Source organism: Callospermophilus lateralis, chromosome 2, assembly GCF_048772815.1.
Source record: "Callospermophilus lateralis isolate mCalLat2 chromosome 2, mCalLat2.hap1, whole genome shotgun sequence".
NCBI classification, from domain to species: Eukaryota; Metazoa; Chordata; class Mammalia; order Rodentia; family Sciuridae; genus Callospermophilus; species Callospermophilus lateralis.
Genome location: NC_135306.1, coordinates 36,484,187 through 36,500,573, shown reverse-complemented (window position 1 = coordinate 36,500,573; position 16,387 = coordinate 36,484,187). Strand labels below are relative to the sequence as shown.

Below are 16,387 nucleotides of genomic sequence, written 5' to 3'. Positions count from 1 at the left end.
TGCTAGAGATGATGAGCATTTTTTCGTATATTTGTTGATTGATTGTTTATCCTCTTCTGAGAAGTGTCTGTTCAGGTCCTTGGCCCATTTATTGATTGGATTTTTTTTGTGTGTGTGTGCTTATCTTGTTGAGCTCCTTTTATACCCTAGATAGAACTATAAATTTTCAGAAGAGAGTTCCAAAATTTCCAGGGGGGAAAAAAAATGAATGTGGAAGTAATTATTTACCAGTAAAATGCCATGTTCTGTGAGTCTTTGCAGTAGAAATTCACTAATGTACAAGAGTTAAAGTCTAGGAGGATAGGGGCCATCTGTAGAGAGCTTGTCTTATAGAGATTTGTGTTTATCAGCTTTTTCTTTTTCTTGTGACTATCTCATTGTCCCTCCACAAACTTTTTGAAACGTGGCTTCTATTTTTGCTTCTGTCTTTGTATATTCCTGTGTCAGCAAATGGTTAATTGGGACTTCTTTTTGGGGCCCTATGCATACTTATGAGGTCAGGAGTATGTTTCCTCAGAGGTTTGTGCAGGCTCCTACCAAAATCCACTCTTTTTTCTTGAAGGGAGCAGGTGCCACCTCCAAGTTGCTTGGTGATGTCTCTTCCACTTGTCTAGATCATCTGGCCAGCTAGATCTCCTGGGTTGGTTTAAGTAGTGATGACATGTTGCTGCGGGGAGAGGGGAATGAGTGGGCTAACACTCTGCTTCCTTGCAAAGTTGTCTCACTCAATACTGCCCACAAGAGTAGGGAACAGTGCAAGGGACTCCTACAGCTCAAACCCTTAGCCCAAACTCTGTTGGCAACATCTATTTTTCAGAACCCTTTGAAGAAGTAGGAAAAATGGTCCTGTGCTGCTTCTGTGTTTATATCCTATAGTCTAGTGATCCTGTGTCCTTTACTTTAGTGAAACCAACTTAAAAGTGAAGCAGGCCATCACCAGTACCGGTGACCTGGAAGATAATCTGGAGCTGCTTTCTGTCTTTGATGGTAAGTTAAGAAATATGTTTACCCACCCAAACTTTCATCAGGAGAGGACTGGCTAAATAAAATATAACACATCCATACAGGGAATTCTACTCAATTCATTACAGACAATATGCAAGTTGATGTTTGTTTATTTTGCATTGCTGGGAATTGAACCCAGGGTCTTACGCATGCTCAGCAAGTACTCTACCACTAAACCACATCCCCAGCCCACAAGTTGATATTTATTGACATAGAAAAATAGTTATGCCAGATTAGTAGGAGAAAAAAATGCATGTTATGAAAGACTGCATAGTATATGTAACATAAACCTATTTGTGGAAACATGAATGTTTGATGTATAGGGAAAAAAACTTGAAAAGATATTCTTCGAAAGGTTAATAGCACTTTTCTCTAAACAATGGATAGATTTTACCTTATCATTTTAAGTATAGCATAAATACTTACAAAAGATATATGTACTAATCAGGAAGATGTTAAATTATTTCCATTTTGAAAAAAAATACTAGGTTTTCTTTAAGTATTTTTTTTTTTTTTTTCGTTTCTTCACATTTAGAGATCAACTGATCTGGCAGTACTGATGATAATAAGTTATGTGAGTTTTCCTCTCTGGATGATCCATGTCACATACGTAATTATTTTTCTTTGATGTCCAGAAACCTTTATTTGCTTTTCTGAAGGGAGCTGGTAAGAAATAGGGAGCAGCTAAGACAGAATAGGAAAAAAATGTCATGAGTTTTCTTTCTACTTTTCTGTTGTGTCTCCTTCCATCCTGTTAGGAAAACCTAAATATTACAGAGCCAGAACTTTCACTCCTTTGTTTTTCTGCAGGAGAAGTGAAGTGTGACCCTCCCAATAACAAGTTAGATAAATTCACAGGAATCCTGACCTATAAGAGGAAAAGCTACCCCCTGGACCATGACAAGCTGCTGCTCCGTGGCTGCATCATCAGGAATACAGATTGGTGTTTTGGCCTGGTCATTTATACTGGTACGTTTCCCTGAAACCATAAGCAGACTCTCAGCCTGTTGGAATCTGTTGTGGATAGTTAGTTTTTAGGATATGGATATGACATCAGCTATATATCAGTACTCTATGGTTTAGAAATAGGTAGCTACAGAGTGGTAGATATGTGTATGTAAAATTTTTTTATTTCTTAGAAAACAAAGTGACTTATGTTTTCCAGGCAGTGAGCTTCCAACATATCAGCTCCACCTTTGTTAGAGAAAGGCTTTGTGTTCAAGATCACAGAGCATTCATGAGTCTTTTCAACCAAATGTGGATACAGTGAAGGGTATACATATAGAGAAAGGAAGAGAACTTGCATATGAAAGGGGAGAGATTCATTTGGACTACTCTCATGAGGAGATAATAGAGATAGTGCTCATTATGGAAAAATAAAATTATAATATGAAAAGTTCATATCAGAAGTTACCACAGTTAGAATCACAGTGCATAATACTTAGAGCAAGAGATGTTCTTGGATTATATTATGGTTCAGGAAAGTAAAGGAAGCCTCTGTGATATGTCCTCAGTGATAATTGACAACTGTGTTAGTTAGTTTCTTTTTAAAACTACCCCCCATGTCCCTCCTGGGCAGTGGAAAGGCTGGCAGTGAAAAGACCACACAACATGGAAGTAATTTTTTTAAAGTGGGGCAAGGCAGCTCTTTGACCTTATAAGCAAGAGAGAGAGCATGAGCCCACGGTTAGTTGGTTTATTTATTTATTTAAAATTTATTTATTTTTTTAGTTGTAGTTGGACACAATACCTTTATTTGTTTTTATGTGGTGCTGAGGATCAAACCCAGGGCCTCGCACATGCTAGGTGAGCACTCTACTGCTGAGCCACAACCCCAGCCCTACGTCTGGTTTATTTTTATATGGGGGATACACCAAAGGCTTTTCCATAGAATATTCTTCACCAAATCAGGCAGAGAAATTCTGGAGAAAGCTATGAGAAAGCAGACTTCCTAGCCAAGGGAAGGCAGTGATCACCTGTATTGGGCAGAGTGGGAGGAGCCTCAGGGCAATGCCAGATCAAAACCTTCTTGGATCAAGGCTGAGTGAAGATGCTATCTATAATAGCTGAGGGGTGGCCTCCCACAAAAAAATATTTTTAGCTTAGAGTCTAGGGAGGCCCTGGTGGAATGTCTTTCCTTGGTTTTTTACCTGAAATGGTAGCTTAGAAGCTAGTTCCCAAACTCAAAAGATGTAAAATAGACTTATTTTCCTTACTGTACTAAAAGTACAGTTTTCACTAACAAAATATTCATTTTTGTGAGGATGGCCTTAGGCCCGAGCCTAAGCAACTCCATTTTAAAACTCCAGATTGAAACCTGCAGGCTGACCAGCCATGCCTCATGGAGCCCTCCAGTATGGCCCTCAGACACAAACAAGTCACTTCTCCCCACCCTGACAAACTCAGAGTGAAGTCTCTGGCATGTTGTCCTCACCCTGATAAGGGAGAAAGGCAAGAAAATCAGGGTGGAGACCACCAGACCAGATGCTTTAACCTGAGGATGAATGATAGCAGCTGATAGGGATTGAAAGGGTGGTCAGAAGCCCCAAAATTTAGTATAATGATGGAGCAGATGAATAGACATTCAGCCAGCCAACACTGATACACACAAGCCTGAGAGCCTGATGAAGACCTGGACTGACATCCCAACTCTTCTCATCTGCCTGATCCCTTCTGCATTGCTCTCCCCACTCTCAAACTCTACAGCAGCCTCTTGATTCTGGTGAGAAAAGGACTTTTCCCTATGACCACCTCCTCAGCCAGCCTCAGCTCCACCCCAGGAGAAGCCTGCCTTGGTTCCTGATCTGATCACCATGGTCTGAGTGAGTGTGCATCTGCTGGACTTAGAGCCTAAGGCTTGAGACTTATGACCTGACACTTGAGCTTAGCACGCAGAGGGAATGTCTGTCATGAGCCTGTCATGATTAAGTGTGTTTGCAGTGGTTAGAATTAATATAGAGTTATTTGCTGTGAATTGATTATGTCTATTGCAGTGCCTAGCATTAAGGATTGTCATTTCCTTGATTAAGAACCTATAGAGTGAAATTCTATTGAGTGATTTGAGAGAATAAAGCATTGACAAAGGCGGAAGTGTGTGGACATTTTTTATTTCTCCCCCTTGTCTGCATAAGCCGCACCTTTTGCCATAGCGACAGTTGGCTTAGTCAGCAGTCAAGGAAACAAAATGTCTGGGAGAAATGTCTTGTCCTGCCTGTGTGACAACCACATATAAAATTCAGAAGCTTTTTCTAAACACAGTGAAACTTGTTATAATACTTACATTGGTAATCATAGCAATAAACCTAACAGAACATTACACCTTCTGCAAAGACATATATCAAATTGGTAATAACACCACACAGATACACCATCATATAGCAAATTACACAATCTGCTTCCTAGACAGATACGTTCAATAACACAGGAACTGGATAGAGAAGTGCTTACACAGACACCTAGAAAATCAAATTGCAAAAGCACTACAGCATTTAGAGACAGATACATTTTTTGTGTGGTTTTGTAGAGAAAAGTATATTAAATTAGTCTACAGCATATTGGCAAAATGAGGAAATTCAATAACAAGAAAGAAAGTAACCAGGAACTTAGTTCTGCTAGTCCCTGTAGAGAACTAGAAAGAACAGTGCAAGGGAAACTGCCAGGATTTAACAAGGTAACTAAAGGAATTGATATCCTCCATCCCACCCAGAGGTAGTTCAGCCAATCATTGCTACTAGAGCCACTTCAAAAGAAAACCCGGGATTGCTAGTTAAAACTGTTAATGACAGATGAAGACAGGACAAAAGGTGAAACCTTAGTAAGAAAGGCCCTGGATAGACAGAAAACTCACCCAGATAATCGGGAAGTTTTACCGGTAACTACTCAAAAAATGACCAGAACAACAAGGAAAAAGGGGTCAAAAGATAGTGATAATGAAGAGGAAGTTGAAGTGAGAACTTTTAGTGGAATAGAGCTGCATCAGTTAAGGAATGAATTTGCCCAGATGGGGAGCAAGATGTAGAATCTCTACTAAGACTTTTGGAACATGGAGCCCACGCAATTAGAGTTAATGGAGGTAAAACGCATATAATAACCTCTATAGTAGAAAATGAATCTATATATGAGGCTTTAGTGGCTGACACTAGTAAGAAAAGATTGCAGGAACACACTATCCTGGAATGGGTAGCATTAGCATGGGTGAGGGCATTTCCTGTGATGGATGTAGGCAGTTTTGAATCACAGATACAATGGACTACACACCAACAGGCTATTAAATTAACTAGGAAATTAAGAATATACTTTATGATATATAATATACACACATGTAACACACCATCACAGGCAGAGCTGTTACCTCAGATGAGGTGGTCCACCTCATCTCAGACTAACTTTAACATCAGCACTCGAAGGCATGCATATATTACAAGATGTAGTTACTTCTTTTAAAGAAGCCAATCAGCTGGATGGTGTCAGATCTTTTTCTTTCCCAACTCAGCCCTCACCATACCAGTTCAGTTTTCCAGCTCAGCCCTCACCCCACCAGTTCAGTTTTCCAGCTCAGTCCTTACAAAACAAAATTAGATTTCTTACAACAGAAAGCAAAGGCAGCCTTGGGTAAATACAGAGCCTCCCAGACAAAGGGAGGAGTTCCATACCCAGGAGGCCCAGGAGCAGTACACCATTTAGAGGACAAGGACAGAAATCCCAGTCAGGAGACAGATTCCCTTCGAACAGATGACCCACATCAAAAAACAGACAAAGGACACAAAACAACAACTTCCCCAAACACAACAGCAGTTTCAAACATACAAATACACCAATTTACAACAGGAACATGACATTCAACAACAGGGAAACTCAAGAGTCAAGACAGTATTTTTTATATTAGAACAGCCTGGGGATAATAGAATATATAGAGATTTACCCTTAATATTCACAGGAAAAATAGAAACACATAAATTCCTAATAGATATATAGGAAGCCAAGTAACTATTTGGGGGGTATCATTTAATAGGAGTAGAGAATATAGACATTAATACAAAATGGAAAATGTAACTATCCCTTTATGGGACAGAGAAGTCTTTAAAACCAAGATACTTTTAGATGAAATACCTTTTAAGTTTCTAGGGATGGATCTTATACCCAGAATTTTCCCATCATGGATAACTTACAAAAAGTTTTAAAATATTATGACTAAGTCTCAGGCACATCTAGCTTCATTACTGATGGACCCCATAGTACTCCCTAAAATTAAATATAGCTTTACAAAACAATACCCAAAAAAGGAGGACACACTGAAATAACCAATAAAATTGAAGAATTGTTGAGGGAAGACATCATAGAAAGAACTATCTCATTTGACTAAAATAGCCCAATTTGGTCTGTTTTAAAACCTAATGGTAAATGGAGATTTACAGTAGATTATAGAGCAGTCAATGCACTGACACCACAGATGCCAGGAGACCTGCCAGGCATTACCACAATATTACAACATATACACTCCAACAATTTTAAATTTTTTATAACTATAGACTTCTCAGATATGTTCTTTGCCATTCCTATAGCAAAAGAATCCAGGGAGATTACCACATTTACCTGGAATTCTGTGCAGTATCACAAAATATTCAAAAGATTACCACAAGGCTATAAAAATAGCCCACTAACAGTTCATATTGCACTATCAGAATCCCTTAAGGATCTTAAAATTAAGGATGTCTCAGTATATACATATGTAGATGATATACTAATAGCAGGATATGATAGCAAGATTTGCATGAAATGTCAGAGGAAATAATACTTGATAGCAAAAGGATGGAAAGTCAACAGAGAGAAAGTACAGGGACCAGATCAAACAGTAAAATTTTTAGGGGTTTTGATCACAGCAGAAGGAAGGCAAGTCCCAGATCAAATTATAGATAGAATATTGGGACTACAACCTCCAACCAATAAGAAAGAAGCACAATAATTGATAGGAATATTAGGATATAGGTGCGACCATATACTATTCTTAAATCTCATTTTACAACCAATATATGCAATAACAAGGAAATCATAAGACTTTATCTGGGAATCACATCACCAAAAAGCTTTAGATGTATTGAAACAGTATATAACAGAATCTAGAAAACTGCATAGCATCCAAGGAACTTATTATTGTGGACATCATTTTCACACCAGACTATGGTATATGGGGACTCTATAATAACAAAACTAAGTCCCAACCAATAGGATTCTTTTGTAAAACATTCCCATATGCATCCAATAAGTATTCATTATTTGAAAAAATAGCATGGGTTGCCTTTGAGGCACTGAAACTAAAACTATGACCAATGATCACATTATATTAAGAATTCCAATTTCACTTAAAGACTGGTGTAGATGCACCCCCAAAGAGACACAAAATATTATATGGGAAAAGAAAGTCCTGATGTGGCAATGGTACCTAATAATTTTTATAAGAGGAGGATCCCAAAGTAGGCATATTTAATAAATCCAGAAGAAGTAGCAAAGCCACCATTTGCACTAGTACCTGTTTTTCCAATACAATCCACATTGAAAAATATAGGCACATGGAGACCTGAATACAATGAAAATATACAAAATGCATGGTTTATAGATGGATAAAGTACAGTAATGAAAGGAGTTATTAAGTGGAAGCAGTAGCATATAACCGTAAGACAGGCAAAATCTTGACAGAGCAAGGGGAGCGCATGTCAGCACAACATGCAGAACTAATAGCAGTTGCATTAGTCATTAGAGAGGCCTTGTTAAAAAAATGTAAGGAAATATATATGTTATACAGATTCATGGTGTGTTGCTTCTTCAGACTTCTATATCAGTGGAAAACCGTTGTGGTCAAGAGATATATGGAAAGAACTATATGAAGCCAGTACAAAAATTAACATAAAAGTTACACATGTAGATGCACATACGAACAGGGATACAGACACCAGTAATTTAACAACACAGTAGATAAATTATCAAAAACAGCTACAATCAAGCTAGAAAGGAATTGGGAACTAAAACCTACCAAAGATCCTTTTAAACTTAAATTTAAGGGAACATGGAAAAATATCAAACCTTAAAATACAATAATAGACATTGCTGAACATGATATTATAAAGTTACATGAACAATTAGGTTATATAGAAGTACATGCATTATATGACTGGTTCCAAAAATGGAACTTAGATGTAAAATGGATTGCTATCAAAACTGCTGGAATGAGATGGACATCACTACCCTAAGTATGAAGAAGACACGAATGGTGTGAATATACTTTGTATACAAGCAGAAAGATTAAAAATTGTGCTCTATATTTATAACATGAATTATAATGCATTCTGCTGATACATATATATTATATATATAAAACAAATTAGAATAAAAATGTTAAACACTTCTGTATGAAGATGTACTACATGCCCCAAAATGAAACTGAGATTTAATCTACATTAAATTCCCCAACCAGATCTAGAATATAAAGATTTTATCTACAGAAAACAAATTGACTTCATAGAACCCCTTAAGGATTTCCATAATAAGTATGTTGCCACATTAGTGGACACATATACAGGTACTGGAATGACATTTGCAGCTACCAAACCAACATAAAATATGTCAGAGAGCACTATCAATACTGGTAACAAGTTCATTCTATAGGCTCCTCAAGTTTGACACCTTGTGCTGGCACATTCCAAATTGCCAAATTCCATTACTTAAAAGAAAGTGGCCACTAAGCACTGCTTATACTCATATTCATGATAGCCTTAAAAACTTCAGGATACATGCTAAGCGGAATACAGAAATTAAAACCAGAGAAGAAAAACTTAAGAGCATATGAATATGTTGCAGATTACTTGGAACTTCCTGCTTAAAAGAACACCATTGGATGCTCTTGTCTGTGTCAACACCTGTCTGGAACACAAGCAGATGGAAACTGGTATTGTAATAACCTATGTTTGTAAAGCCAGTGTGACGACCCACATTCTTTTATTTTAGCCAATATCTGGTTTCAATTTGTACAGGATCATTTGATAACCTTGTAGTGACTATTTGGATCAACTGGAAAATATAAAAGAAATGGTTCATTGGGACTTATATGCAAGATAGACTTATATGCAAGACAGATTTACAAATGTCTCAACCCTATTGAACCTCTTGATTATGATTATATTGTAATTATAATCCCTGGGTACATTGCTACCACTTTGATCTTAACCAGATGTAATTGGACCATGGTCACTATTGGTGGTTATGGAATGATACAACAATCCATAATGAGAAGTGACTTTTGGACATATGTGGAGTCCGGCCTTTGGCGGGTGGAATAAGCGATGCTTCTGTATTGATTTGCAGCGTACACTTAGGGCACCCTCTGAGCGTGAACACTGTGAATCAAGGGGGTGGACTGTAAGGATGGCCTTAGGCCCGAGCCTAAGCAACTCCATTTTAAAACTCCAGATTGAAACCTGCAGGCTGACCAGCCATGCCTCATGGAGCCCTCCAGTATGGCCCTCAGACACAAACAAGTCACTTCTCCCCACCCTGACAAACTCAGAGTGAAGTCTCTGGCATGTTGTCCTCACCCTGATAAGGGAGAAAGGCAAGAAAATCAGGGTGGAGACCACCAGACCAGATGCTTTAACCTGAGGATGAATGATAGCAGCTGATAGGGATTGAAAGGGTGGTCAGAAGCCCCAAAATTTAGTATAATGATGGAGCAGATGAATAGACATTCAGCCAGCCAACACTGATACACACAAGCCTGAGAGCCTGATGAAGACCTGGACTGACATCCCAACTCTTCTCATCTGCCTGATCCCTTCTGCATTGCTCTCCCCACTCTCAAACTCTACAGCAGCCTCTTGATTCTGGTGAGAAAAGGACTTTTCCCTATGACCACCTCCTCAGCCAGCCTCAGCTCCACCCCAGGAGAAGCCTGCCTTGGTTCCTGATCTGATCACCATGGTCTGAGTGAGTGTGCATCTGCTGGACTTAGAGCCTAAGGCTTGAGACTTATGACCTGACACTTGAGCTTAGCACGCAGAGGGAATGTCTGTCATGAGCCTGTCATGATTAAGTGTGTTTGCAGTGGTTAGAATTAATATAGAGTTATTTGCTGTGAATTGATTATGTCTATTGCAGTGCCTAGCATTAAGGACTGTCATTTCCTTGATTAAGAACCTATAGAGTGAAATTCTATTGAGTGATTTGAGAGAATAAAGCATTGACAAAGGCGGAAGTGTGTGGACATTTTTTATTTCTCCCCCTTGACTGCATAAGCCGCACGTTTTGCCATCGTGACAATTTTTCAGCCAAAATTCTTTATCTTACCCAAAGCAATAGCCATTAGGTTGCTTACTCTCACAACTTAGTTAAGGTTTCCCTCCGATTCTTGGTTGGTTACATGGTCATGAGCAGCTTTGGGAAGCTCCACACAAAGAACCAATGCTACCAAGGGCATCCTGAGGTACTCAGTACAGAGTTTAGTTTCTGTTCCTGCTGCATGATGCCAAGTTCTACCATGATCTTCACCTTCTTTTTGAAACCCAGGTGAGTGGGCCCAGTCTTTCTAAGGACTATGGAAGATATGGTCTCTGTCGCTTCCAGGCTCTGAACCAAATTTTGCATTACTTCAAACCCTTCAAGGAATGCTTCAGAGGAAAGAATGGCACATTTTATGTTGTGCACTCCCAGTGTTGCCCACATACCACAGTAGTTACAGTTCTCCTGTGGGGAAACATGGGTGAAATTCCCTCTGTAGAGCACGTGTAAAAATGATCAGATGGGGGCTGGGGATGTGGCTCAAGCGGTAGCGCGCTCGCCTGGCATGCATGCGGCCGGGGTTCGATCCTCAGCACCACATACAAAGAAAGATGTTGTGTCCGCCGAGAACTAAAAAAATAAATAAATATTAAAATTCTCTCTCTCTCTCCCTCTCTGTCTCTCTCTCACTCTCTTTTAAAAAAAAATGATCAGATGGTAAAAGGCTAGAGAAATTGCTACCTAGTGTCTTCTATCCTCTTATACTTTCTCTGAAGCCATATCTCTAATTAATAATTTGTAGCTCTAATCTCAATGGCTATTAATCACTCCTTACTTCTACTTACTATCTGTCCTTCCATGAAGAAACAGGTTCTCATCTCTCAACCCCACAGAAGCTTAGCCTCCAGCTCATACTTCAAGTAAAATCACTCCCATTGCCTCTTCCTTTATTTCATTCCCAGTTAGAAGCTTTAAGTATATCCTGGCCCAGCAGTGGGGTTACTAAAAAGAAGGCAGAGATCTTTGTATCAGGAAATTCTTTCCCTGATCTAAACAAACCAGGTGGTAATAAGAGAGAAGCTTAAGAATTCCTATTCTGAATTAACTCATCTCAAAAAATATGTCAGAACTGTCTGAGGTGCTAAAAAGAGAGGAGTCAGCATGAATGCACTTCACAGAAGTAGTCTGGACTATCCTCAGAAACAAATGTTCCCTTTTGAGTTACTCGTACCATCTGTGATCTTTTCTTCAGAGCTTTGCCTCCTGGAATTGCATAAGAGGTTAGAATAGGTAATCATAGAGTTATATTTCAATCCAATTTCAAGACTCTTAAGTCTGATATCTCTCTGTTTTACTTAGGGCCAGACACCAAATTAATGCAGAACAGTGGGAAATCCATCTTTAAACGGACACATATAGACCATCTCATGAATCTCTTTGTGATCTGGGTAAGTTAAAGACTTTTTTCCTCTGCTTTTTTTTTCTTTGGTGGTGATGGTACTGAGGATTGAATATAGAGCCTCACACATGTGCCATTGAGCAACATCTGCAAACCTTTTTATTTTTTATTTTGAGGCAGCATTTCACAAAGTTGCCCAAGATGGCATTGAACTTGCAATCTCCTGCCTCAACATCATGAATTGCTGGGATTATAAGTGTTCCCAACTTTCACTCTGTTTACAAATAGACTTCCACAGGAATAGCTGGATTTCCAACTTGTAATTTAGTTGTTTGAAAGTCTCAAGTTTTAGGACTCTACATTGTAAGGTCTGAAGTAGAAAAGAACAGAACCAATTTACAAAGGATTCTAGTTTATACTTCTGTTGTGGAGAACAGTGAAAATTTGTTTAATAAGATATTACACTTTGGGCTGGGGTTGTGGCTCAGTGGTAGAGCACTTGCCTAGCCTGTGCAAGACCCTGGGTTCGATCCACAGCACCACATAAAAATAAAATAAATAAAATAAAGGTATTGTGTCCAATTACAAATAAAAAATAAAATATTTTTTAAAAAGATATTATACTTTGATTAGTAGTACCAAAACACCCTACTTTAGAAATATTTTTATTTTCTCATAATCAATTTTACTCATGATCACTTTAATAAAGACTCACTGAACTAATAGAACACCTTATTTAAACTGATGATTTTCAAATTCTGTTTTCTTAGAAGAGTGCTGCATGGAGAATAGGAGAGGTCAAGTGGGTTTTTTCTAGCTTCATTTGAAGTTTCTATTTCAAAAAGAGTAGCTTAACATTTATCTGTTTGATAAGATTTCAGTTGGAAAAATAGGGGGTTCTTCTGTTGAGAAATAAAATTATAAAAGCACTATAAAATATGAAAATCAGCTTCGGTAACAGAAGTTTAAATTAAAGACTATTAATAATTTATGTCCATGCTATCTGATATAGGTTGCCTTTGTTCTTTCTGGATAGAGAACAATTGATTTCTTCACTTAACTTCTTTGCATTACTGAGCAGTTCCAGTGATACCTACACTTAATTTCATGACTTTCTGTTTTCATTTTTATTCTGTTGCTAAACTGAACATTTTAAAAATACCTTTTCTTTCTGTATACTTCTCATCAATATCTGAATTATAAACTGCCTTTTCTTCTACATTTATTATGAGAAACAGCACAGTTCTTTTCAAAATCCTTTGAGATTTAGTATAAAAGGTTTCAGAAAATTAGGACAGTTCATTCAGCTTTGGAACCTGTAGCAATTATCCACTATCCTTTTTTTAATGCCACTGAATGTATAACTTTCAGTAGTTGAACAAAGTTCCATTTTCTGGCTCTTTTTTAAGGTACCCTGGATTGAACCCAGAGAAGCTGTACCACTGAGCTACATCCCTACCCCTTTTTTATTTTTTGAGGCAAGGTCTAGCTAAATTCCTGAGATCACTGTAATCCTCGGTCACTGGGATTACAGGTATGCACCACTATTCCCTGCTTCCCAGCTTCTTAATGAGAAAGACAATCATAGTCAAGAATTCAGAAAAGGTGATATAGGCACATATGCTTTTGATAATATTAGGAACATGTAACATTAGCCAATTAGCTAGGTATTTTGGCCTAGGCTCCAACACAGGATGTGTCCCATCTGCCTAAAAAAGTTCCAGCTATTTGTATACCTTATGAAAGGCAGTAGCAGTATTTGACATCTATAGAAGGATTTTTTTTTTTTTTTGATTATTGTTGTATAACCCTTTATTGCTTTGTCTCTCCCAGGGGAATGGAGGCCCCAGGAGGGCAGAAAAATCTTAGTTCAGAGATCTATACTCAGCTTCCAGATGTCCAGGCAAAGGGTCCAGGGCCACTCTGGTGGCCTGTCCTACCCCTCCAGCCTAGAGTTGACTTTGGGGAGGGGTGAGCATGTAGCTGCTAGTTACAGAGGACTGCCCCTGTATGCAGTGACACGGCAGGCCCCATCTGCAGTTTGCTTGGGTGTGGAGGTGGCTCAGCGAGATGCAGGGTCTCCTGGTTCCAGGACATGCCTGAGTCTTTGGCACCCCAGTGTTGGAGTCTGAGGCCAACAAAGGCACCCGTGGGTCTGGTGGAGTCCGGGTCTGGTGCCTGGTGCCTACCTTGGTCCTTCCCAAAGTATAGGCACGGAGGGACTGGGTGGCTGAGCGTGCTCTTTTCCTAGGATTTGAGGTTGGAGCAACCCAGGGAGGGCAGTGGATGTCATTGCCTCAGCCTTGGGGGTACCGTATTGTCCTGATCATGGAGGGTCCGGGGCTGGGATGGGCAGTGCTGCCTGGTCTGAGTCTGCCATATCCCTCTATTTCTTGGTAAGAGCCAAAGGTGGGGGCGTCAGGATAGGCAGTCCACAGTTTTAGACAGGTACTGGGGTGCGGTCATTGGGAGATGCCAATTGCAAGGTTCCTGGGTGGGTCTCGACGGGCCTGGGTGTCAGGGTGCAACAACCGTCCTCAGCAACAGCAGCAACCAAAAGGGCAGCAACATGATGGTGGCGGCAGGGTGGGGACCCACAGCACTGCTCTGGCTTGCTGAGGGCGCCAGGCCGCAGGCCTCGTAGGGATCCAGGCAGGCTGCGAACGTCGTGACCTGCGCAGAGTAGTTCTGCTCCTGCACCCCGTGCACCAGGTGCGCCAGCGGGCCGCGCACGAACACCGCCACATCCTCGCCTCCGCGCGTCTCCCCTGACAGGGCTTTTGAAGGATTTTAACTTTCACAATATTTACACACCATTAATTACAGCCTCACTACATTCATAAGCAATAAGCAAGTTAAGAAGGATTTTCCCCTTTTGACATGTCAATTGAGAAAGAATAAAATATCATGAAGTTCCACAGAAATATATGGCAAAGACAGGTTTATGACTCATAAAGTTATCGAGTCATATTTATTGAGAATCTATTATGTGCTCAGCATGTGCTGGATGTAGTGAGAATTATAAAGGTGTATAAGAAATGGTTGTAGCCGAGAATGTAGAGCTGGCTGTACCTGACGGCGCGTCTGACGCGACGCTGAGTAGGGTAGAAAGTAGGGGGCGGTAGTCGCGGGTGGTGGGAGAAGGAGGAGGCTGCGAATCACTTATAAATAGCGCCCAAGCAAGACCCGAAGCCGAAATTCCGGGAGAGTGAGCGAGTGCTGTGCTTTCATGGGCCTCTCCTTTATGAAACAAAGTGTGTTAAGGTTGCCATAAAGGACAAACAAGTGAAATACTTTATACATTAGAGTGGTTGGAATTAAAGTGCTGTGAGGCCCAGGCGCTCTGAAAAAACTTTGAAGACACGTGAGGATATTGTAGCCCTTTTTCCTGTTCCTGAAGGAGCTTCCTCAGTACACCACCCGCTCCTGACCTCTAGTTGGGATGAATGGGTTTCAGACAGCAGAGTGCTCAAGTACGTGGATACCAATCTGCAGAAACAGCGAAAACTCCAAAAAGCCAATCAGGAGCAGTATGCAGAGGGGAAGATGAGAGGGGCTGCTCCAGGAAAGAAGACATCTGGTCTGCAACAGAAAAATGTTGAAGTGAAAACCAAAAAGAATAAACAGAAAACGCCTAGAAATGGAGATGGTGGCAGTACCAGTGAGACACCTCAGCCTCCTCAGAAGAAAAGGGCCCGGGTAGATCCTACTGTTGAAAATGAAGAAACATTTATGAACAGAGTTGAAGTTAAAGTAAAGATTCTTGAAGAGCTAAAACCAAGGCTTGTTGATGACTGGGACTTAATTACCAGACAAAAACAGCTCTTTTATCTTTCTTCGAAGAAGAATGTGGATTCTATTCTTAAGGATTATGCAAATTACAAGAAACACAGATAATAAGGAGTATGCTGTTAATGAAGTTGATGTGGATTCTATTCTTAAGGATTATGCAAATTACAAGAAACACAGATAATAAGGAGTATGCTGTTAATGAAGTTGTGGCAGGAATAAAAGAATACTTCATTGTAATGTTGGGCACTCAACTACTCTACAAATTTGAGAGACCACAGTATGCCGAAATTTTGTAGATCATCCTGATGCACCCATGTCCCAGGTGTATGGGACGCCACATCTACTGAGATTATTTGTAGGAATTGGAGCAATGTTGGCCTATACACCTCTGGATAAGAAGAGCCTTGCTTTATTACTGAATTATCTTCATGATTTCCTCAAGTACCTGGCAAAGAATTCTGCAACTTTGTTTAGTGCCAGCGATTATGAAGTCAACCGTCCTGAATACCATCGGAAAGCAGTGTGAGGAGGTGTACTTCATTCACTTGTGTTTGGATCTCTGTAAACACATTTTTGTTCTTAGTCCTTCTCTTGTACAAATGATGTACTTTGAAGATGTTAGTGTATAACAAAATTGATGTTTGTTTTCTGTTTGAATTTAAACAGAGAAAATAAAAGGGGTTACTGCTCCTTTTTTCCTTTCTTTCTTTTAATTTCATTTCAAAGTTGTTACTAGTGTATTCAATGATGGACAACAGAGAGACATGCTGTAGAGTGTTTGCCTAGTTGACAAAGCTGCTTTTGAATGCTGGTGGCTCTATTCCTTTGACACTACACACTTTTATAATATGTGTTAATGCTATGTGACAAAATGCTCTGATTCCTAGTGCCAAAGGTTCAATTCAGTGTATATAACTGAACACACTC

At 39.6% G+C, this 16,387-nt stretch overlaps 1 protein-coding gene and 1 pseudogene across 1 annotated transcript in view; both read left to right on the top strand.

The window, feature by feature from the left end:
• The window catches only part of LOC143385719 (phospholipid-transporting ATPase FetA-like), a 73,526-nt gene that overhangs the window by 19,325 nt on the left and 37,814 nt on the right, over positions 1 to 16,387 (top strand). The window contains exons 8-10 of the mRNA XM_076841284.1: positions 905 to 987; positions 1,816 to 1,974; positions 11,629 to 11,717. Coding sequence (XP_076697399.1) covers positions 905 to 987; positions 1,816 to 1,974; positions 11,629 to 11,717 — 331 coding nt within the window. The remainder of the gene's footprint in view (positions 1 to 904; positions 988 to 1,815; positions 1,975 to 11,628; positions 11,718 to 16,387) is intronic.
• On the top strand, positions 14,850 to 16,150 carry LOC143390858 (mortality factor 4-like protein 1; annotated as a pseudogene).